General features: G+C 48.0%; 1 protein-coding gene across 3 annotated transcripts in view; it reads left to right on the top strand.

The window, feature by feature from the left end:
* The first annotated feature begins 7295 nt into the window (after positions 1-7295).
* Positions 7296-25693, top strand: part of LOC138662888 (uncharacterized) — a 76918-nt gene continuing 58520 nt past the window's right edge. For all 3 annotated transcript variants that reach the window (XM_069748899.1, XM_069748884.1, XM_069748892.1), the window contains exon 1: positions 7296-10491. In XM_069748899.1, coding sequence (XP_069605000.1) covers positions 7352-9733 — 2382 coding nt within the window. In that variant the 5' untranslated portion in view covers positions 7296-7351 and the 3' untranslated portion in view covers positions 9734-10491. The remainder of the gene's footprint in view (positions 10492-25693) is intronic.

Genomic DNA, 25693 nt, shown 5'->3' with positions numbered 1-25693 from the left:
AGGCCCCCAGCACCTGTCCTGTATATACTGTATCTATACAGACTGTAGAGCACAGTACCACTCCTCCTGTCCTGTATATACACTGCACAGTACCACTCCCCTGTATATATATACTGCACAGTACCACTCCCCTGTATATATACACTGCACAGTACCACTCCTGCATATATACACTGTACAGTACCTCTCCTCCTGTATATATACACTGCACAGTACCACTCCTCCTGTATATATACACTGCACAGTACCACTCCTCCTGTATATATACACTGCACAGTACCACTCCTGTATATATACACTGCACAGTACCACTCCTCCTGTATATATACACTGCACAGTACCACTCCCCTGTATAAATACACTGCACAGTACCACTCCTCTTGTCCTGTATATACACTGCACAGTACCACTCCTCCTGTATATATACACTGCACAGTACCACTCCTCCTGTATATATACACTGCACAGTACCACTCCTCCTGTATATATACACTGCACAGTACCACTCCTCCTGTATATATACACTGCACAGTACCACTCCTGTATATATACACTGTATAGTACCACTCCTCCTGTATATATACACTGCACAGTACCACTCCCCCTGTATATATACACTGCACAGTACTACCCCCCTGTATATATACACTGTACAGTACCACTCCTCCTGTCCTGTATATATACACTGCACAGTACCACTCTTCCTGTATATATACACTGTACAGTACCACTCCTCCTATCCTGTATATATACACTGCACAGTACCACTCCTCCTGTATATATACACTGCACAGTACCACTCCCCTGTATAAATACACTGCACAGTACCACTCCTCCTGTCCTGTATATACACTGCACAGTACCACTCCTCCTGTGAAGATCCAGGAAAACATACTCAGAAGGGAGGTAAGAACATTTCTAAAACAAACCACAGCGAGAAGATTGGAACAAAACAAAATCCTCTAAACTGCATGCTCGCAAACGCCAGAAGCCTGACAAACAAGATGGAAGAACTAGAAGCAGAAATATCTACAGGTAACTTTGACATAGTGGGAATAACCGAGACATGGTTAGATGAAAGCTATGACTGGGCAGTTAACTTACAGGGTTACAGTCTGTTTAGAAAGGATCGTAAAAATCGGAGAGGAGGAGGGGTTTGTCTCTATGTAAAGTCTTGTCTAAAGTCCACTTTAAGGGAGGATATTAGCGAAGAAAATGAGGATGTCGAGTCCATATGGGTCGAAATTCATGGAGGGAAAAATGGTAACAAAATTCTCATTGGGGTCTGTTACAAACCCCCAAATATAACAGAAACCATGGAAAGTCTACTTCTAAAGCAGATAGATGAAGCTGCAACCCATAATGAGGTCCTGGTTATGGGGGACTTTAACTACCCGGATATTAACTGGGAAACAAACCTGTGAAACCCATAAAGGCAACAGGTTTCTGCTAATAACCAAGAAAAATTATCTTTCACAATTGGTGCAGAATCCAACCAGAGGAGCAGCACTTTTAGACCTAATACTATCTAATAGACCTGACAGAATAACAAATCTGCAGGTGGTCGGGCATCTAGGAAATAGCGACCACAATATTGTACAGTTTCACCTGTCTTTCACTAGAAGTACTTGTCAGGGAGTCACAAAAACACTGAACTTTAGGAAGGCAAAGTTTGACCAGCTTAGAGATGCCCTTAATCTGGTAGACTGGGACAATATCCTCAGAAATAAGAATACAGATAATAAATGGGAAATGTTTAAGAACATCCTAAATAGGCAGTGTAAGCGGTTTATACCTTGTGGGAATAAAAGGACTAGAAATAGGAAAAACCCAATGTGGCTAAACAAAGAAGTAAGACAGGCAATTAACAGTAAAAAGAAAGCATTTGCACTAGTAAAGCAGGATGGCACCATTGAAGCTCTAAAAAACTATAGGGAGAAAAATACTTTATCTAAAAAACTAATTAAAGCTGCCAAAAAGGAAACAGAGAAGCACATTGCTAAGGAGAGTAAAACTAATCCCACACTGTTCTTCAACTATATCAATAGTAAAAGAATAAAAACTGAAAATGTAGGCCCCTTAAAAAATAGTGAGGAAAGAATGGTTGTAGATGACGAGGAAAAAGCTAACATATTAAACACCTTCTTCTCCACGGTATTCACGGTGGAAAATGAAATGCTAGGTGAAATCCCAAGAAACAATGAAAGCCCTATATTAAGGGTCACCAATCTAACCCAAGAAGAGGTGCGAAACCGGCTAAATAAGATTAAAATAGATAAATCTCCGGGTCCGGATGGCATACACCCACGAGTACTAAGAGAACTAAGTAATGTAATAGATAAACCATTATTTCTTATTTTTAGTGACTCTATAGCGACAGGGTCTGTTCCGCAGGACTGGCGCATAGCAAATGTGGTGCCAATATTCAAAAAGGGCTCTAAAAGTGAACCTGGAAATTATAGGCCAGTAAGTCTAACCTCTATTGTTGGTAAAATATTTGAAGGGTTTCTGAGGGATGTTATTCTGGATTATCTCAATGAGAATAACTGTTTAACTCCATATCAGCATGGGTTTATGAGAAATCGCTCCTGTCAAACCAATCTAATCAGTTTTTATGAAGAGGTAAGCTATAGACTGGACCACGGTGAGTCATTGGACGTGGTATATCTCGATTTTTCCAAAGCGTTTGATACCGTGCCGCACAAGAGGTTGGTACACAAAATGAGAATGCTTGGTCTGGGGGAAAATGTGGGTAAATGGGTTAGTAACTGGCTTAGTGATAGAAAGCAGAGGGTGGTTATAAATGGTATAGTCTCTAACTGGGTCGCTGTGACCAGTGGGGTACCGCAGGGGTCAGTATTGGGACCTGTTCTCTTCAACATATTCATTAATGATCTGGTAGAAGGTTTACACAGTAAAATATCGATATTTGCAGATGATACAAAACTATGTAAAGCAGTTAATACAAGAGAAGATAGTATTCTGCTACAGATGGATCTGGATAAGTTGGAAACTTGGGCTGAAAGGTGGCAGATGAGGTTTAACAATGATAAATGTAAGGTTATACACATGGGAAGAGGGAATCAATATCACCATTACACACTGAACGGGAAACCACTGGGTAAATCTGACAGGGAGAAGGACTTGGGGATCCTAGTTAATGATAAACTTACCTGGAGCAGCCAGTGCCAGGCAGCAGCTGCCAAGGCAAACAGGATCATGGGGTGCATTAAAAGAGGTCTGGATACACATGATGAGAGCATTATACTGCCTCTGTACAAATCCCTAGTTAGACCGCACATGGAGTACTGTGTCCAGTTTTGGGCACCGGTGCTCAGGAAGGATATAATGGCACTAGAGAGAGTACAAAGGAGGGCAACAAAATTAATAAAGGGGATGGGAGAACTACAATACCCAGATAGATTAGCGAAATTAGGATTATTTAGTCTAGAAAAAAGACGACTGAGGGGCGATCTAATAACCATGTATAAGTATATAAGGGGACAATACAAATATCTCGCTGAGGATCTGTTTATACCAAGGAAGGTGACGGGCACAAGGGGGCATTCTTTGCGTCTGGAGGAGAGAAGGTTTTTCCACCAACATAGAAGAGGATTCTTTACTGTTAGGGCAGTGAGAATCTGGAATTGCTTGCCTGAGGAGGTGGTGATGGCGAACTCAGTCGAGGGGTTCAAGAGAGGCCTGGATGTCTTCCTGGAGCAGAACAATATTGTATCATACAATTATTAGGTTCTGTAGAAGGACGTAGATCTGGGTATTTATTATGATGGAATATAGGCTGAACTGGATGGACAAATGTATTTTTTCGGCCTTACTAACTATGTTACTATGTTACTATGTAACTCCATATCAGCATGGGTTTATGAGAAATCGCTCCTGTCAAACCAATCTAATCAGTTTTTATGAAGAGGTAAGCTATAGGCTGGACCACGGTGAGTCATTGGACGTGGTATATCTCGATTTTTCCAAAGCGTTTGATACCGTGCCGCACAAGAGGTTGGTACACAAAATGAGAATGCTTGGTCTGGGGGAAATTGTGTGTAAATGGGTTAGTAACTGGCTTAGTGATAGAAAGCAGAGGGTGGTTATAAATGGTATAGTCTCTAACTGGGTCGCTGTGACCAGTGGGGTACCACAGGGGTCAGTATTCGGACCTGTTCTCTTCAACATATTCATTAATGATCTGGTAGAAAGTTTACACAGTAAAATATCGATATTTGCAGATGATACAAAACTATGTAAAGCAGTTAATACAAGAGAAGATAGTATTCTGCTACAGATGGATCTGGATAAGTTGGAAACTTGGGCTGAAAGGTGGCAGATGAGGTTTAACAATGATAAATGTAAGGTTATACACATGGGAAGAAGGAATCAATGTCACCATTACACACTGAATGGGAAACCACTGGGTAAATCTGACAGGGAGAAGGACTTGGGGATCCTAGTTAATGATAAACTTACCTGGAGCAGCCAGTGCCAGGCAGCAGCTGCCAAGGCAAACAGGATCATGGGGTGCATTAAAAGAGGTCTGGATACACATGATGAGAGCATTATACTGCCTCTGTACAAATCCCTAGTTACACCGCACATGGAGTACTGTGTCCAGTTTTGGGCACCGGTGCTCAGGAAGGATATAATGGAACTAGAGAGAGTACAAAGGAGGGCAACAAAATTAATAAAGGGGATGGGAGAACTACAATACCCAGATAGATTAGCGAAATTAGGATTATTTAGTCTAGAAAAAAGACGACTGAGGGGCGATCTAATAACCATGTATAAGTATATAAGGGGACAATACAAATATCTCGCTGAGGATCTGTTTATACCAAGGAAGGTGACGGGCACAAGGGGGCATTCTTTGCGTCTGGAGGAGAGAAGGTTTTTCCACCAACATAGAAGCGGATTCTTTACTGTTAGGGCAGTGAGAATCTGGAATTGCTTGCCTGAGGAGGTGGTGATGGCGAACTCAGTCGAGGGGTTCAAGAGAGGCCTGGATGTCTTCCTGGAGCAGAACAATATTGTATCATACAATTAGGTTCTGTAGAAGGACGTAGATCTGGGGATTTATTATGATGGAATATAGGCTGAACTGGATGGACAAATGTCTTTTTTCGGCCTTACTAACTATGTTACTATGTTACTATGTATATATACACTGCACAGTACCACTCCTCCTGTATATATACACTGCACAGTACCACTCCTCCTGTATATATACACTGCACAGTACCACTCCTGTATATATACACTGTACAGTACCACTGCTCCTGTATATATACACTGCACAGTACCACTCCCCCTGTATATATACACTGCACAGTACCACTCCTCCTGTATATATACACTGTACAGTACCACTCCTCCTGTCCTGTATATATACACTGCACATTACCACTCCTCCTGTATATATACACTGCACAGTACCACTCCCCCTGTATATATACACTGCACAGTACCACTCCCCCTGTATATATACACTGCACAGTACCACTCCCCTGTATATATGTGCTGCACAGTACCACTCCCCCTCTATATATACACTGCACAGTACCTCTCCTGTATATATACACTGCACAGTACCACTCCTCCTGTATATATACGCTGTACAGTACCTCTCCTCCTGTATATATACACTGCACAGTACCACTCCCCCTTGTGATGCAGTGACCCCTGTAATAGGTAGGGGGCGCTGCATGGTCTCCCCAGTATGCGCACGGAGGCGTATTGAGGCCGGGAGAGTGCATAGCAATTGTGTGCATGGATGTGATGGTGAGACAGTGTCTGGCATTGTGGTTAATGGGAGGTATGTGTCACAGGGATGGATGCTCCCTGCGATGCAACCCGGAGTATCTTATCCTTAGAGCGCGTGAGCACTGAAGATGTCATTTAGTGCACCTGGGTCCGGGTTGCGGGTAGCTATGAGAGATGGGAGGATCTGGCTACCCACATACCTCACTCTGAGTGGGGGTGCTCACTGTATCTTTTTCCCTGCAGGTGTTTGAGGACCTGCAGTGATGTCATGATCATGTGACCAGTGCATGTGATGTTACCTCACCTGTGGGTGTGGTTAGAGGCTACCTAAAGGAGGTGTGTTAGCACATGGTAGTGAGTGTTTGGGAGTCTGCAAGTCTGGGCAGACTTCCATGTGTCCTGGCTGGACACTGCAGAGGGGCCCTGTGTATGAGTGACCTGTGGAAGCCTGTGTTGCTTCCTGGAAAGCACATGCTAGCGTGGGAGGTCCTGGGAGTAGGACTGGATTCCTGAGCAGCGCAGCGGAACTTGGGGAAGTTACAGTCCTCGGTGGGTCTGGACTGACTGAGATATGCCGCAAAGGCAAGTTGGTGATCCCCGTTTGGCAGCTTCTCCAGAAGAGAGGACTGACAAGGAATCAGCTGGTGGAGCAGGAGCTCCCGTAAGGTACCTTCATAGACTGTTGGTCCTTATTGTGTTATGAACTGTGTGGTAACCCACGGCAACTGGTCAGGAGGACCATCGTGTTTAGTTGCTGCAACCTGTGTTCTATGAACTGTGTGGTAACCCACGGCAACTGGTCAGAGGAGGACCAGCGTGATTAGTTGCTGCAACCTGTGTGATATGAACTGTGTGGTAACCCACGGCAACTGGTCAGGAGGACCAGCGTGTTTAGTTACCACAGACTAAGGTTCTGAGACTTAATGTGAAGATAGTGTGTTAACGAATGGACTACATGTAAGACAGTGATATGCAACTTGGCTTACGATGCGGTTTATGCTGTACAAAATAAACCGTATGGACTGTTTTGTTTGAAAAAATCGTGCCCGAGTACGTCAATCCCGTGCCAAGCGAGTAATCCCCTACCCGTTAGTAAGAGCAATCTTACATATGGTGGAGAATGCGGGCATCGTTCCAGGTGGCACGTAGAGAGTTAATTGCTGTGGCTCGGCGTGGCCACGAAGATGGCGTCTAGCCTGTAACTCGGCGGGGTTACGAAGGTGACAAGCATCTGGCTGTGGATCGGCGGGTCCACGAAGGTGACAAGCGGCTTGCTGTGGATCGGCGGGTCCACGAAGTTTGCGGTGGAGCCGTGCAGAGCCTTGTGGAGCATAGCTGCAATTGCAGCAAGAGGTTCCGCAGCAGCCAGAGCTGCAGTGGCTGTGGTGTGTCGTCGGCAGCCGGAGGTGCCGGTTATATGTGTCTGCAGCGGGAGCTGTGGCAATACCAGCAGGAGCTGGTGAAGTGACATATAAAAAAAAAGAAAAAAAATTTTTTTTTTGTAGCCACTCTCTACATTGTCGCAGCTGATGTTTCCACATACCATGAGGTGGCTGTAGTCCCGAACTTGCCGTGTCCTATGGTAATAGGACAAGATTTGGAAGCACTGTGGGACTGGTGGGAAAAAGGTGAAGTGTTTGTGGAAATTATGTGTATGGGAGGTAGTAATATTGTGAATGCGCCCCCTAGTGTGGACAGACCTAAGCTGGACATGCCCAAAGAAAATGGTGAACGGGCCCAACTTGGTGAGACAACATTGGCAGAAACACCTCCCAACACTGATGGGTCAGGTATAAGGGCGACCAGAGGAAACCGTGCGTCTGCTGAACTTACTGACCTGACGTCACCTGAAGTGTGCGACAGTGTGACTGGTAATGAACTGGTAGATAAGGATGTGGTGGTTAAACAGAGTGGAGCTGACACCCAGTTAGAGTGTGACTTGGGGGGTCGCCTTATTGTGGGGTGTGACACAGACTCCAAGGGTGACTGTGACATGACATGGCCACTAACAAGTGCTACAACTGAGTATGATGTACCGGTATCAGAAATACTGACACAGGGGAACGACAGGGCTCCACAGGGTGAAGACAGGATGGCAGTGACAGCCATGCCAGAAATTGTGACCTGTTCAAGTGGGGACTGTCGGTTCCAGGAAGACCAATTGGGTGGTGGTGACTTCCATTCAGATGATGACACCAGTGGAAAAGAGTGCAGTAAGGCTGACTCAGGTACCGCTGGCAAGTCTTCCTCCCATCGCCGGAGACGTAGAAAAGACAAAGGGGCTGAACCAGTTGCACCTTGTGAAGATGTGACGGAAGAGGGTGAAGGCTCCAGAAAATCTGGTGCTGAGGACTTGAAGTGTCTGGAGTACTTTAAAGTCCCAGGGGAACGGGACGGACTTAAGGATGTCACCGCTGAGACCCCAGAGAGGGTTGACGCTGACAGTGCAAAGTCTGAGGGTGCAGAAGTGGAGGAGGCCACCAAAGAAGTGGTGCCTGAATTAGATACCTCCTCAAGTGATGCATGCTCCACCAACCCGGAGGATGGGAGAAGCGAGATAGAGCTGCTCAAAGAGTCTCTCGAACAAGAAAAGGCCCTGAGACAAATGGCGGAGCACAGGTTGGATGAGCTGGAGAAGTTGGTCTCTGAGCTCAGAGGTCACGTGACAGTGTGGCACAGTGAGAATAAGGCCTTAGGTGAAAATGTGGTAGTGCTCCGAGAAGCAGTAAGAAGTCTTCTGTCAGAGGAGAAGTTACGGGTCCGAGACGTACAGCAGTCATCCCCGAGTGATAACAAGGCGGAGCTGCCGATACCCATCTTGGCAAAGGTTGTTGAGAAGGGTAAAACTGAGGAAGAGCTCGCGGTAAAGGCAGAACAAGACAGTTGCCCGGTCGTGACCGATGTCTTGATGGAAGTTCCGAAGGTAAACCAGGAGCCATCTGTTCATGAAGAAAATGAGACCTCGTTCTTCAAGTGTGTTGTGGAGATACCCGAGGACGTGCGGAGTGCATGTGCCAGTGAGGGTGCGCATGAGGCTTTTAAAAAGGCAGTGGAAGCATGTAGTGTGCACTGGGCACCAGAGACAGAACAGTTGGTGATTTTGTCGACTAAAGAAGTCACAATGAAGCGGGTGGCTATCCTGAGGGATATGCACCTACAATGTCTCCACACGAAACGGATGATCCTGTTGAGAAATGAGGAAGCTACTCGACGTCTGGAGCTTGCAAGAGAAGCTCAAAATCGGCTACTCTTTGTGGAAGAAGTCATCCTAGTACCCAAAGTTCTGGTGGCGAAAGTCATTGGGAGACTTGGGAGAGTGATGCAGGAGATAGTGAATAAATCCGGTGTGAAGAGACTGAGGATTCTGGCTGATGACGAGGCCAAGGATGTGGGTGAAGATGGGATGGTTCCATTCCTTGTTGTTGGGTCAGTAGAAAGTCTTGAGAATATCCGGATGCTCCTTGGGTATCGCGTGGCGTACCTAAAAGAAATCGAGCAGCTAAGACATGATAGAGAGCAGATCAATAAAGAACTGCAGAAAATGGGAAACAGATGGCCGGCACTATCATCTCACAGGATAGAAAGGCGAAGAGGTTCGCTAAGGGCTGAAGGTCCTCAAGATGAATCTAACAGAGGACATAAAGACAATGGAAGAAATGGCAAGCAGAGAAGTTACAGAAAAAAGCCTGATGAAAGAGACAAAAGTAGTGTCGTCTCAGTTAGCTCAGGGCTGAGTGACTTAGGTGGGAGACCCGGTAGCGGACGTGTTGACAAACAGTCAGTCCAGACAGGTCGTATGGGTGCAAGGGGATCGCGACACCAGATTGACCATGATGCCCAAACCCGACTGAGAGGGCCCTCTCGACTGGTAGGGCAAGGTGACTTGGGTACCCGGTCTCGAGGCCCCTGGGTTAAGACAAATGTTCAACCCCACAAGTTTGAACAGGGGGGGGGTATGTGATGCAGTGACCCCTGTAATAGGTAGGGGGCGCTGCATGGTCTCCCCAGTATGCGCACGGAGGCGTATTGAGGCCGGGAGAGTGCATAGCAATTGTGTGCATGGATGTGATGGTGAGACAGTGTCTGGCATTGTGGTTAATGGGAGGTATGTGTCACAGGGATGGATGCTCCCTGCGATGCAACCCGGAGTATCTTATCCTTAGAGCGCGTGAGCACTGAAGATGTCATTTAGTGCACCTGGGTCCGGGTTGCGGGTAGCTATGAGAGATGGGAGGATCTGGCTACCCACATACCTCACTCTGAGTGGGGGTGCTCACTGTATCTTTTTCCCTGCAGGTGTTTGAGGACCTGCAGTGATGTCATGATCATGTGACCAGTGCATGTGATGTTACCTCACCTGTGGGTGTGGTTAGAGGCTACCTAAAGGAGGTGTGTTAGCACATGGTAGTGAGTGTTTGGGAGTCTGCAAGTCTGGGCAGACTTCCATGTGTCCTGGCTGGACACTGCAGAGGGGCCCTGTGTATGAGTGACCTGTGGAAGCCTGTGTTGCTTCCTGGAAAGCACATGCTAGCGTGGGAGGTCCTGGGAGTAGGACTGGATCCCTGAGCAGCGCAGTGGAACTTGGGGAAGTTACAGTCCTCTCTGGGTCTGGACTGACTGAGATATGCCGCAAAGGCAAGTTGGTGATCCCCGTTTGGCAGCTTCTCCAGAAGAGAGGACTGACAAGGAATCAGCTGGTGGAGCAGGAGCTCCCGTAAGGTACCTTCATAGACTGTTGGTCCATATTGTGTTATGAACTGTGTGGTAACCCACGGCAACTGGTCAGAGGAGGACCAGCGTGATTAGTTGCTGCAACCTGTGTGATATGAACTGTGTGGTAACCCACGGCAACTGGTCAGGAGGACCAGCGTGATTAGTTACCACAGACTAAGGTTCTGAGACTTAATGTGAAGATAGTGTGTTAACGAATGGACTACATGTAAGACAGTGATATGCAACTTGGCTTATGATGCGGTTTATGCTGTACAAAATAAACCGTATGGACTGTTTTGTTTGAAAAAATCGTGCCCGAGTACGTCAATCCCGTGCCAAGCGAGTAATCCCCTACCCGTTAGTAAGAGCAATCTTACACCCTGTATATATACACTGCACAGTACCACTCCCCCTGTATATATACACTGCACAGTACCACTCCCCCTGTATATATACACTGCACAGTACCACTCCCCCTGTATATATACGCTGCACAGTACCACTCCCCCTGTATATATACGCTGCACAGTACCTCTCCTCCTGTATATATACGCTGCACAGTACCTCTCCTGTATATATACGCTGCACAGTACCTCTCCTCCTGTATATATACGCTGCACAGTACCACTCCCCCTGTATATATACGCTGCACAGTACCTCTCCTCCTGTATATATACGCTGCACAGTACCACTCCTCCTGTATATATACGCTGCACAGTACCACTCCCCCTGTATATATACGCTGCACAGTACCACTCCCCCTGTATATATACGCTGCACAGTACCACTCCCCCTGTATATATACGCTGCACAGTACCACTCCCCCTGTATATATACGCTGCACAGTACCACTCCCCCTGTATATATACGCTGCACAGTACCACTCCCCCTGTATATATACGCTGCACAGTACCACTCCCCCTGTATATATACGCTGCACAGTACCACTCCCCCTGTATATATACGCTGCACAGTACCACTCCCCCTGTATATATACGCTGCACAGTACCACTCCCCCTGTATATATACGCTGCACAGTACCACTCCCCCTGTATATATACGCTGCACAGTACCACTCCCCCTGTATATATACGCTGCACAGTACCACTCCCCCTGTATATATACGCTGCACAGTACCACTCCCCCTGTATATATACGCTGCACAGTACCACTCCCCCTGTATATATACGCTGCACAGTACCACTCCCCCTGTATATATACGCTGCACAGTACCACTCCCCCTGTATATATACGCTGCACAGTACCACTCCCCCTGTATATATACGCTGCACAGTACCACTCCCCCTGTATATATACGCTGCACAGTACCACTCCCCCTGTATATATACGCTGCACAGTACCACTCCCCCTGTATATATACGCTGCACAGTACCACTCCCCCTGTATATATACGCTGCACAGTACCACTCCCCCTGTATATATACGCTGCACAGTACCACTCCCCCTGTATATATACGCTGCACAGTACCACTCCCCCTGTATATATACGCTGCACAGTACCACTCCCCCTGTATATATACGCTGCACAGTACCACTCCCCCTGTATATATACGCTGCACAGTACCACTCCCCCTGTATATATACGCTGCACAGTACCACTCCCCCTGTATATATACGCTGCACAGTACCACTCCCCCTGTATATATACGCTGCACAGTACCACTCCCCCTGTATATATACGCTGCACAGTACCACTCCCCCTGTATATATACGCTGCACAGTACCACTCCCCCTGTATATATACGCTGCACAGTACCACTCCCCCTGTATATATACGCTGCACAGTACCACTCCCCCTGTATATATACGCTGCACAGTACCACTCCCCCTGTATATATACGCTGCACAGTACCACTCCCCCTGTATATATACGCTGCACAGTACCACTCCCCCTGTATATATACGCTGCACAGTACCACTCCCCCTGTATATATACGCTGCACAGTACCACTCCCCCTGTATATATACGCTGCACAGTACCACTCCCCCTGTATATATACGCTGCACAGTACCACTCCCCCTGTATATATACGCTGCACAGTACCACTCCCCCTGTATATATACGCTGCACAGTACCACTCCCCCTGTATATATACGCTGCACAGTACCACTCCCCCTGTATATATACGCTGCACAGTACCACTCCCCCTGTATATATACGCTGCACAGTACCACTCCCCCTGTATATATACGCTGCACAGTACCACTCCCCCTGTATATATACGCTGCACAGTACCACTCCCCCTGTATATATACGCTGCACAGTACCACTCCCCCTGTATATATACGCTGCACAGTACCACTCCCCCTGTATATATACGCTGCACAGTACCACTCCCCCTGTATATATACGCTGCACAGTACCACTCCCCCTGTATATATACGCTGCACAGTACCACTCCCCCTGTATATATACGCTGCACAGTACCACTCCCCCTGTATATATACGCTGCACAGTACCACTCCCCCTGTATATATACGCTGCACAGTACCACTCCCCCTGTATATATACGCTGCACAGTACCACTCCCCCTGTATATATACGCTGCACAGTACCACTCCCCCTGTATATATACGCTGCACAGTACCACTCCCCCTGTATATATACGCTGCACAGTACCACTCCCCCTGTATATATACGCTGCACAGTACCACTCCCCCTGTATATATACGCTGCACAGTACCACTCCCCCTGTATATATACGCTGCACAGTACCACTCCCCCTGTATATATACGCTGCACAGTACCACTCCCCCTGTATATATACGCTGCACAGTACCACTCCCCCTGTATATATACGCTGCACAGTACCACTCCCCCTGTATATATACGCTGCACAGTACCACTCCCCCTGTATATATACGCTGCACAGTACCACTCCCCCTGTATATATACGCTGCACAGTACCACTCCCCCTGTATATATACGCTGCACAGTACCACTCCCCCTGTATATATACGCTGCACAGTACCACTCCCCCTGTATATATACGCTGCACAGTACCACTCCCCCTGTATATATACGCTGCACAGTACCACTCCCCCTGTATATATACGCTGCACAGTACCACTCCCCCTGTATATATACGCTGCACAGTACCACTCCCCCTGTATATATACGCTGCACAGTACCACTCCCCCTGTATATATACGCTGCACAGTACCACTCCCCCTGTATATATACGCTGCACAGTACCACTCCCCCTGTATATATACGCTGCACAGTACCACTCCCCCTGTATATATACGCTGCACAGTACCACTCCCCCTGTATATATACGCTGCACAGTACCACTCCCCCTGTATATATACGCTGCACAGTACCACTCCCCCTGTATATATACGCTGCACAGTACCACTCCCCCTGTATATATACGCTGCACAGTACCACTCCCCCTGTATATATACGCTGCACAGTACCACTCCCCCTGTATATATACGCTGCACAGTACCACTCCCCCTGTATATATACGCTGCACAGTACCACTCCCCCTGTATATATACGCTGCACAGTACCACTCCCCCTGTATATATACGCTGCACAGTACCACTCCCCCTGTATATATACGCTGCACAGTACCACTCCCCCTGTATATATACGCTGCACAGTACCACTCCCCCTGTATATATACGCTGCACAGTACCACTCCCCCTGTATATATACGCTGCACAGTACCACTCCCCCTGTATATATACGCTGCACAGTACCACTCCCCCTGTATATATACGCTGCACAGTACCACTCCCCCTGTATATATACGCTGCACAGTACCACTCCCCCTGTATATATACGCTGCACAGTACCACTCCCCCTGTATATATACGCTGCACAGTACCACTCCCCCTGTATATATACGCTGCACAGTACCACTCCCCCTGTATATATACGCTGCACAGTACCACTCCCCCTGTATATATACGCTGCACAGTACCACTCCCCCTGTATATATACGCTGCACAGTACCACTCCCCCTGTATATATACGCTGCACAGTACCACTCCCCCTGTATATATACGCTGCACAGTACCACTCCCCCTGTATATATACGCTGCACAGTACCACTCCCCCTGTATATATACGCTGCACAGTACCACTCCCCCTGTATATATACGCTGCACAGTACCACTCCCCCTGTATATATACGCTGCACAGTACCACTCCCCCTGTATATATACGCTGCACAGTACCACTCCCCCTGTATATATACGCTGCACAGTACCACTCCCCCTGTATATATACGCTGCACAGTACCACTCCCCCTGTATATATACGCTGCACAGTACCACTCCCCCTGTATATATACGCTGCACAGTACCTTTCCTCCTGTATATATACGCTGCACAGTACCTTTCCTCCTGTATATATACGCTGCACAGTACCTTTCCTCCTGTATATATACGCTGCACAGTACCTTTCCTCCTGTATATATACGCTGCACAGTACCTTTCCTCCTGTATATATACGCTGCACAGTACCTTTCCTCCTGTATATATACGCTGCACAGTACCTTTCCTCCTGTATATATACGCTGCACAGTACCTTTCCTCCTGTATATATACGCTGCACAGTACCTTTCCTCCTGTATATATACGCTGCACAGTACCACTCCCCCTGTATATATACGCTGCACAGTACCACTCCACCTGTATACATCCACCTCCCCTATGCCATGGACTATAGCCCCCAACCTGGATCTGCCCCATCCACCTCCCCCCACAGCTCCTACCTAACATCCCCTCAGTCCCTATCCCTATTGCCTCTATACACTTGCTTTGGCAAAACTGATGTGTATTTGGTCCTGCCAATAAAGCTTCTTTGAATCTTGAATCTTGAATCACTGCACAGTATCACTCCCCTGTATATATACACTGTATAGTACCTCTCCTCCTGTATATATACACTGCACAGTACCTCTCCTCCTGTATATATACACTGCACAGTACCACTCCCCCTGTATATATACACTGCACAGTACCACTCCTCCTGTCCTGTATATATACACTGCACATTACCACTCCTCCTGTATATATACACTGCACAGTACCACTCCTCCTGTATATATACACTGCACAGTACCACTCCCCCTGTATATATACACTGCACAGTACCACTCCCCTGTATATATACACTGCACAGTACCACTCATGTCCTGTATATACACTGCACAATACCACTCCCCTGTATATATACACTGCACAGTACCACTCCTCCTGTCCTGTATATACATTGCACAGTACCACTCTCGCTGTATATACAGTATACACTGCACAGTACCTCTCCTCCTGTATATATACACTGCACAGTACCTCTCCTGTATATATACACTGCACAGTACCACTCTTGCTGTATATATACACTGCACAGTACCAATCCCCTGTATATATACACTGCACAGTACCACTCCTCCTGTATATATACACTGTACACTACCTCTCCTCCTGTATATATACTGCACACTGCACAGTATCACTCCTGTATATATACACTGCACAGTACCACTCCTCCTGTATATATACACTGCACAGTACTACCCCCTGTATATATACACTGCACAATACCACTCCTCCTGTCCTGTATATATACACTGCACAAAACCACTTTGTCACGATTCACACCGTGACCGTCACCCCCACGTCACGGATCGGGGTGACTTTATGCCAACAGACGGCTATCACATGTGCAGTTGGCTTATCTTAGTTATCCCTCCACTGCTATAATGTGATGAAAAACACACACAAGGCTATTGACCTCTTAGTTTACAGCAGGGGCTTATTTTAGGTATCCCACTGCTCTTCAATATACCACGAACTGCAGGGATTTATGTATATCCCGCTTACAGTTCCACTTGAAACTTGCAGCTCTCTGGCGCGCCCCCCCCCCCCCCCCCCTTACTCTCAGGTCAGATTAGGTACTGTACCCAGGGTAATTAGTCGCCAGAAAGGCTACCTGCTATGTACTGGCTATTGGGCATTCTGCAACGAGGCAATATAACTACTCCCACTCAGGCAGGAACAATAATTATCAACGCCGCAGTCGCTACAACGACTCCCAAAGGCCCAGCACAAAGATATGCTACCACCAGCTTCGATTAAATGGGTCCGAAGCTAACCCAAAACAGTAGCGTAATTCCCTTCAGAAGACTTAGGGTACGTTTTAGAGCAGGAAGAACAAATCTAGTATTTTAAATATTTTACTCCTTTAAAATTAGGCAGTGTTTAGGAAAAGGCATATAAAGATGTTACAAAAGAGACATTCGAAATATGTACAAAGTATAAAATAAAGGGATTAAATGAGAAAAGGTAAAACTCACATGTTCTCAGTTCATATCAGGCAAAACCATGCTGGCCGGCACAGCCCAGATGTCCCAGTGCATAGTACAGATCCTCAGGCAAAAACTCTGCTGACTGCAGGCTGGGTTGAGTGTAAAGACTTATATACTTCAGCCTCGTGACATCCCTAAAGGGCTGGTTAATGATATTCATTGAGGTCAGAGATCTTTACGTTTTCAGACCCTGGAGACAAACAAATTCCTGGCTGAGAAGGGAGGGACTACAGGTGGCTTTGCAGGATTGGTCACCTGCAGGTTGAAGTCACACCCTGCTCACACACAAGCTTCAGGTTACCCAGTGTCTGCCATAGGGCTGGTTTGTTGTATTCAGGGGGGGAAAGAGACGGGGTTTTACAGCTGCCATGTGTTCTTCAGGACCATGGTTAGAAGTGCAAAACTCCCTCAGCTAAACACAGAGTGAAGGGGGGTCAACGCCCACCCTATGGTGCAAAAAGGCAGAGAAACTAAAACTTAGATTATACATTTTCCTCACACCTCCCGCTTTTGGTCTGTGCTAGGAAGGCAGAACCTTATGTTATGCCTCCATGCGCACCTCAGTAGGTTCACCCTGGCAGGACAGTCTATCTACATTGCCATGCTCCCTGCCCGTTCTGTGTTCAATGGTGAAGTCAAACTGTTGAAAGGCAAGGCTCCAGCGTAGCAACCTGCCATTGGTTCAACACATGGCGTTTAGCCAGCGCAGAGGGTTGTGGTCGGTCACCACGGTGAAGGTGCAACCGTACAGGTAGGGCTGCAAGCGCTGCAGGGCCCAGACAATGACTCCTTCTCGATGGTGGAGTAGGCCACCTCCCTCGGCAAAAGTTTCCGGCTCAGGTACAACACAGGGTGCTCTTGGTCCTCCGAGTCAACCTGGCTGAGCACAGCAACGAGGCCAAACTCGCGGGCGTCAGTCTGTACCAAGAACAGTCGACTGCTGTCGACTGCTTTCAACACAAGAGCATTGCACAGTGCTGTTTTCAACGCCTGGAAGGCCCCCTCACAGCCATCGGTTCAGTTGACTATGTGGGGCAGCTTCTTCCTGGTGAGGTCTGTCAAGGGTTTTGCCAAGCTACTATAGTGCTGTACGAAGCGCCTATAGTACCCTGCAGTGCCCAGGAAGGACATCACCTGTTTCTTGGTCCTGGGAGTGGGCCAGTTCATGATCGCTCCCACTTTCTCAGGCTCTGGCTTTAGGGTACCTCCGCCTTCCCGGTGCCCCAGGTAGTGGACGTCACTCATGCCCATCTGGCACTTTCCCGGCTTAATAGTCAGGCCAGCTCAGTGAATTCGACTGAGGACCTCCTCGAGATGCTGCAGGTGTTCCTCCCAGGAGGAACTGAAGATGGCAATGTCATCCAAGTACGCCACTGCGTACTCCTCCAGTCCCTGAAGCACGAGGTTGACCATCCGCTGGAAAGTGGCTGGGCATTCTTCATGCCGAAGGGCATGACCGTGGACTCATACAGTCCAAAGGGCGTGATAATGGCGGACTTCTGCGCCTCGGGGCTCAGGGGAATCTGCCAGTATCCTCGACTCAGATCCATTATTGTTAGGTAATCTGCGCCAGCTAACCTCTCCAGCAGCTCCTCGATGCGCGGCATTGGGTGCACATCAGAGGTTGTGATGGCGTTGAGCCCCCTGTAGTCCACGCAGAACCGGGTGATCCGGTCCTTCTTTGGCACGAGAACTACAAATGAGGACCACGCACTCTTTGACCATCGAATCACCCCCAGCTGTAACATCTCATCGATCTCCTGGCGCATAACCTGCTGCACCTGGTCAGAGATTCGATAGGGTGTTCACCGTAGTGGGGCATGATTCCCGGTGTCCACCTCGTGGACTGCTAAACTCAGTCCTTCCAGATCGGTTGGAGAAAACAGCCCGGAAGGGTTCCAGCTTGGTCCGCAACTGCGACCGCTGGGGTTCGGTTAGTGAGGCGCTTACCTCCATGTCCTCAATGGACCCACCGGCCTTTGCTTGAGCCAGCATGTCCAGGAGGGTGTCTTCCTCCCCGTCTTCGGGCAAGCTGCAGACCGGTAGGACGAAAGGTTCACGTTCGTGATGAGCCTTCATCATGTTGATGTGAATGGCCTCTCGCCTACCCCGAGCGCAGTCAAGCGTGGCCACGTAGGTGACCTGGTTGAGCTGTTGGTGGATGACGTACGGGCCCTTCTAGGCTGCCTGAAGCTTATCCGTTGGCACGGGGACCAGCACCCACACCTTTTGACCCACGTGGTAGGTCCGCTCCTGGGCGTTCTGGTCATACCAGTGCTTCTGGTCAGCCTGAGCCTGCGTCATGTTGTCATGCACCAACTGTGTCAAGGTCTGCATCTTGTCACGAAAGCGCATGACATACTCCACTATGGACACTTCAGAAAGGTTCGGCTCCTCTTCCCAGGATTCGGCACCACATTGCCGTAGCTGTTGTGTGGGCCATGTTGGAGGTTCCGGAACTTTCTACGATAAACCTCTTGTGTAAGCTAGTACTTGGCTATGAGGGCCTGCTTGATGGCCTCATAGTCACCATCTTGTTCTTGAGGGAGGGCAGCAAACGCCTCCAGAGCTTTGCTTCTCAGCCCTGGGGTCAGGTATCGTGCCCATTCTTGAGTAGGCAGCTGGTACTGCCTGCAGGCTTTCTCAAAGGCCCGCAGAAAAGTGTCCAAGTCCCCTTCCTTTTCCGTAACAGGAAAGTGATCGGGCCCGGGCTTCGGTATCTGAGCACTGTTGGGCTCACGGCTCCGGGCGGTGGAGGGCATCACCCCCTGCCGGAGCATCTCCAGTTCATATTCTCGCTGGGCTTGGCGCTCAGCTCGTTGGGCCTGGGCCTCCCGCTCGGCTCTCTCCTGGTATTGCTGGATCAGCTGCCGACGTCCATCACGGTCATCGGAGGGGAGTAGTTCCAAGACAGCCAGCAGGTGGGGGTCCAATTCGCCCTGATTGCTAATAGGGCCGGCATTCAGTGGTTGGACCTCTGCTGCAGCACCATGTTCGCTTGTGCTGGCTTCTACGGGCTCTGTGGCCTGGCTTGGTCTGCTTCAAATTGCACCAGTTCAGCGACCATTTGAGCCTTGGACTTGCCATGGGAGTTCAGGCCATGGTACGTGGCACCTGTCAGGGGACCTGAAGAGAGCAGACGGCAGTGAGTGTCAGGAAGTCTGACGGAGCATGTAGTCTGAGGAACTACAGCTCCTGGAGCTAGGAAACAGAAAGCCAGAAAGCACAAACAACTTGTAGAAAGAGAGCAGGAGGGAGAAAGCACAGGGGAGAAACACCAGTGGAGCAGAGCTGAGAAGAGGCTACCTCCCTGGCTAGTGCAGATTCCGGTAGCTGGAAAACCGTGGCCATGCTGAACTCTATAGTGGCATAGCAGAAACCGACAGGACAGCTGGATTGTACATCACCTGTCCGCATTTATACCCAGGAGACACAGTGATAATTATAGGGCCCAGGTCATCCTAGAGACCTTGTAAAAAGGCCCAGTTCACCTGTCATACGGGTTGTGTCATAACCTTCATGGGGGACAGAGAGGAACTGTGAGGACCTTATGTGAAAGTCTTAGGCAGTAAGGGACCACATCACCACCACACTTGGAGGAAGGTTTTGATCTCCAACTGGTGAGGGGGACTCTCGATTTGCTCCTAAGCCGGCCGGACCCCGCCTGTCCTTTGGTCTGGTGCCCTGGACTGCGGTTGCTTGAAGCTACAGTAAACCAGGTAAAGACTGCAAACTTGTGTCCTCGTTATTCACCATACCATCCACCACACCATCGGTGCCCTACGCCTGGGAAGCCCTGGGGACCCCGCTTCACCTGAGGGAAGCGTTACCATCTTGCTGCAACAACATCACCCCAGAGGACCCCTATAACCAATGTCGGTCCCTATCGACCGAGAGCCGCAGGTGGCGTTGCGAACAATAGACTTTATCCACAAATCCCCTTAAAAGACCTTTCCTCTTTAATTAGGCGCCCAGGGCCACGGACCGGGTCACAGCCACCGTGACATCCCCTTTAAGACCAGACCCGATACCGAGTACCCCGCTGCCCTGGTAGGGCGTTCCACCATTAAGAAGCAGCGCTGAGGAATAAGTAACCGTAACTGCAGCCATTAAAAGGCGTATCGGCAGTTGTTAAGGGGTTAAACAAAGATCAGACATGATCTGATATTAAAATATAACTGAAAATACATATATTCACTTATGCTTCATTAATACCATTTTAAAGTGGTTTTTACTAGTTTAGTATTTATTGTTATTAGTGATGAGCGAACAAGCTCGGATAGCATCTTATCTGAGCTTGCTCAGGTGGTATTCGAGCATCTGGGAGTGCTCATATATTATGTTCGGTCCCTGTGGCTGCATTATTTGCGATTAAGACAGCCTGAACTCATGCAGTGATTGTCTATTTGGGAGGGAATCCCCACGTGTTGAGGCTGTCTAACAATCGCAGGTCATGAAGCTGAAGACTCCAACATAATATATGAGCACACCCAAGCACACCCAAGATACTCAGATAACACCTGAGCATGCTCGCTCATCAATATTTGTTATCTGATAGGATGCCAGTAACATGTAATTGGAAATAGAGGGTATATAATGCTGCAGAGCATCCATTTCTCTATGACCATGGTTAAGGCTGTATGTCGAAACTAGTCAGTCGTGGCTTCATCTCTCTGTAGTCGGGTCTGCTATGTGCTATCATTGTGCCATCATGTTTTGTGAAATAAACTTCATGTTTTACTTACCTGAGGACGTTTCACTTTAGAATCTACTTTTTTTTCTATTATATTTCTCATCCTTATTCTAAGTAAGGCCTTGCAGTGAAGAGACGTATCGACGGATGTTGTGAAAGTAGCTGAAAATGTGTGCAACGCATCCAGTGTTATGACGGATGCGTCAAAGGAGTTCGAGAGAGAGAGAGAGTTCTCTCTCATGCTCAGAGTGGAAAAACGGGATACGTCGCTGGATACCTGTGTTTGACGGTCAGCGACGGATCCTGCATCCATAGGCTTCCATTATAGCCCATGACAGACAGCGTAGGACCCGTCGCTGAGCGATTTTCCAACGTGCAGAAAAAACGTTCCTCTGAACGTTTTCTCTCCACGACGGTCTGCTATTTTCCGACGGATCTAGTGCACGAGGGATGAAAAGAATGGCCATCCGTCACAATCCGTCGCTAATACAAGTCTATGGGAAAAAACAGGATCCTGCAAAATAATTTGCAGGATCCTGTTTTTTCAAAACTCGACGGATTTCGACGGGAGCGAAAAGACGGAAGTGTGAAAGAGGCCTAGCAGGGTATTTGCTATTGTTTTGGTGGTGGGGGGGGGAGGTTATCTGTGAATAATGACAGTAGCATGTGAAGAGTTTAACAGAGGGAGATAATTTCCTCCATTAATCCATTGTCATCCCCACAGAGTAAAAAGCGGGGAGTCTATCAATGACATCCATGACAAACATAGATTTCAGACTATCATAGCCTATTGACAGACAAGATAAGTCCAAATCTATCTCCGATTCCAGGAGCGCTCCCGAGAGATGGTGCATGAGAGAAAACGCTTTGTCTGGCTCCATCCTTCCAAAGGCTGCTCATTCCTCAGCATCCCTCGTCCTGTTGAACCTATGCAAGTTGACAACGTGGGGCTGAGAGACCAAGGTCAGGAGATTCATTGAGCAAGGGGCTTGTGCATCTATTGTGGAGACACCTGTCATCTCATTTGCTCTTGTCCCATGAAGCTGGAAAACTCCCAAGCCTAGGGCCTTTATGAGAGGCTACCCTGGGTAAGAGCAATTCCTCTCTGCATTAATCCTGACTGTATCTGTGGCTTGTGGAGGTTCCCAGTTCATTAAGGCCTCTTTCACACGTCTGTGTCTCCGGTACGTGTGATGACAGTTTTCACACGTACCGGAGACACATACACACGTAGACCCTCTGTTCACGTGTCAGTGTGTTTCCACGGACCGTGTGTCCGTGTGCCCCACACGTAGACATGTCCGTTTTTTACCGTCAGCATGGATGGCAAAAGTCCCGCACACGTGCACACTGAGAACACACATTGATGTCCTCCATGTGACACGCATCGGCATCGGGGAGGAAGTGCTACAGCAAGCTCTGTTCCCTAGCGGCAGGTGCTGAAGACGGCACTCATCATTCTCCCTTGCTCTGCCAGTGATCGGCGCAAGCAGAAGAGAATGATGAGAGTTATATTAAAGTCTGAACAATGACAGCAGGTAGGGACTTTTGGGACTCTTACTCCCATCATCCAACACCTGCTGCCGCTAATAAGGGTATGTGCACATGTTTGCGGATTGGCCACTGCAGATTCGCAGCAGTTTTCCATGAGTTTACAGTACCATGTAAACCTATGGAAAACAAAATCCGCAGTACACACGCTGCGGAAAATACCATGCGGAAACGCTGCATTGTTTATTCCGCAGCATGTCAATTCTTTGTGCGGATTCTGCGGCGGTTTACACCTGCTCCATAATAGGAATCCGCAGGTGTAAAACCGCAGGTGGAATCCGCACAAAATCCGAAAAAAAATTGCGGTAATTCCGCAGGAAATCCGCAGTGCGGATTACTTGCGGATTTACCAAAATCAGTCTGGAAAAATCCGCACCACTTTCCGCAATGTGTGCACATGGCCTAACAGTGACAGCAGGAGCAGATGATTAGGGTATTCCTTAGCCGCAGCCTGCGATATAATTAAATGAATGAAAAACCCAACCATTAAAATTTTTCTCTGTGATCTGTTGTGAAGACAGAGCATGAACTGCGGTGACCACATCACTGACTTTTTCCCATGGTCCTGAGGTCACCGCAGTTCAGGCCGGCTGGGAACGCAGCCTCAGTGATGTCACTGAGGCTGCGCTCGCAGCATCTTATTCCCCAGTGATTCTCAGCCTGGACGGTCGCATCTTGGCATCGTTCAGGTTGAAAACTAATTATCCCCCAGACATGGAATATGGCATAGGACGGAACAACGGACAGTTATGGTATATTGTTGTTTTTTTAATTTTATTTTTATTACAAGAGATCGAGGGCTTCGGTGGAATTATGCGAGGTCGTAAGTATGGTTTAATTGAGAATATTAAAGGAGTCTGTGTAATTTTTTCAATTAAAGGATTTTATTCTGGCTGTGTCTTTATTTAACATATAACTGTAGGATTAGTAATGGATAGGGGTCTTATAGACACCTCTCCATTACGAAGCTGTGGGCTTGATGCCACCTGACAATACAAAGGTGACATGAACCCTACAAATATTAACCCCACTTGCCACCGTTACAGGGCAAGTGGGAAGAGCCGGCCAAAGCACCAGAATTGGCGCATCTAATAGATGTGCCTTTTCTGGGCGGCTGCAGGCTGCTGTTTTTAGGCTGGGGCAATGGCGCCTTTTAGGCATGTCAATGGCGCCTTACCAGCCTGAGAATACCAGCCCCCAGTTGTGAGCTTTAGCACGGCTGGTTGTCAAAAATGGAGGGACCCCATGCCATTATTTTTAATTATTTATTTAAATAATTAAAAAAACAGCGTGGGGACTCCTCTTTTCATGATAACCAACCTTGCTGAAGCTGAGGGTTGCAGCCCCCAGCTGTGAGTTTTGCCTGGTTGGTTCAAGAAAATAGGGGGGAACCCACGCCGGGCTTTTTATTCATTTTTTTGTTATTTTACAGGTGGCGGTTGAGGAATACCCCAATCATTTGTTCCTGCTGTCACTGTTATTAACAGCAGGTGTCGAATGATGGGAGTAAGAGTCCCAAAAGCCCCCACCTGCTGTCATCATTCTGACTTTAATATAACTCTCATCATTCTCCTCTGCTCGCGCCAATCGCTGGCAGAGAATGATGAGAGCCATCTTCAGTGCCCGTGCTGGGGAATAGCGCTTCCTGTAGTGCTTCTTCCCCGATGGCCACCCGTGTGGTACTGATGCGGCACATGGTTGCCACACGTATTACACACATGGACACGGATATCTCTGGTACCGTTTCTTCTGGTACTGGACGTGTGAAACCGGCCTAAGACAGCTTAAGGGTATGTTTCCACCTTCAGGATGGCCGGCGGTATCGTCGGAGCGGCTTAGCCGCTCTGCGGTAAGCCCCGCCCCCTTTCTGGGACGCGATGATGCCGGATGTGTTCATAGCACACATCCGGGATCATCGCTCCCCACCATAGGGCCCTGTGCTATATCTTGCGGCGACGCAGCGTCACCGCAAGATATACGGACATGCTGCGATCTGAAAAGACGCGCAGCATGTCCGGAGTCGCAGGGCAGCCGCGTGCGTGTTACCACGCATAGTGGAGACGGGATTTCATTCAATCCCCTCCACTATGCTGTAACATCTGGACGCTGCGTGTCTGACGCTGCGTCTCTATGCAGCGTCAGACACGCAGCGTTTCCTGCACGTGGAAACATACCCTTCCTGTATTCCAGTGTGGCAGGGAACTTCATACAGCTAGCAGTGCGGGTGTCTGTCCAGGAGACCAGGAGCACATCACACTACAGTGTAAGTTACTTAACATTACTCTTATTATTATATATTCCTGGTCATTTAATATAAGATGTGGATACACTGACACCTGGTGTTGGAACTTAGCACTCACACCTAATTATTTATATATCCAGTGTATGTTGGTTGTTGTGACATTGTTATATAATTGCATAATTCTTGTGATTTTTGCACCATTGCACATTACATATCATTTTTGATGGTTGTACTTTCACGCATTTCATATATTTAAAAAAAAAAAAAAATTGTGTGTACTAACATTATATATTTTTCACCATTTTTGATCATTTTTGTTAATTTTATGTAATTTTGATATTATTGCACATTTTGACACCCCCCACATCAACTGCATTC

Source organism: Ranitomeya imitator, chromosome 1 (genome assembly GCF_032444005.1).
Source record: "Ranitomeya imitator isolate aRanImi1 chromosome 1, aRanImi1.pri, whole genome shotgun sequence".
In the NCBI taxonomy this organism is placed as follows: Eukaryota; Metazoa; Chordata; class Amphibia; order Anura; family Dendrobatidae; genus Ranitomeya; species Ranitomeya imitator.
The sequence above is the reverse complement of the archived record's forward strand: the minus strand, read 5'-3'. Positions and strand labels throughout refer to the sequence as shown.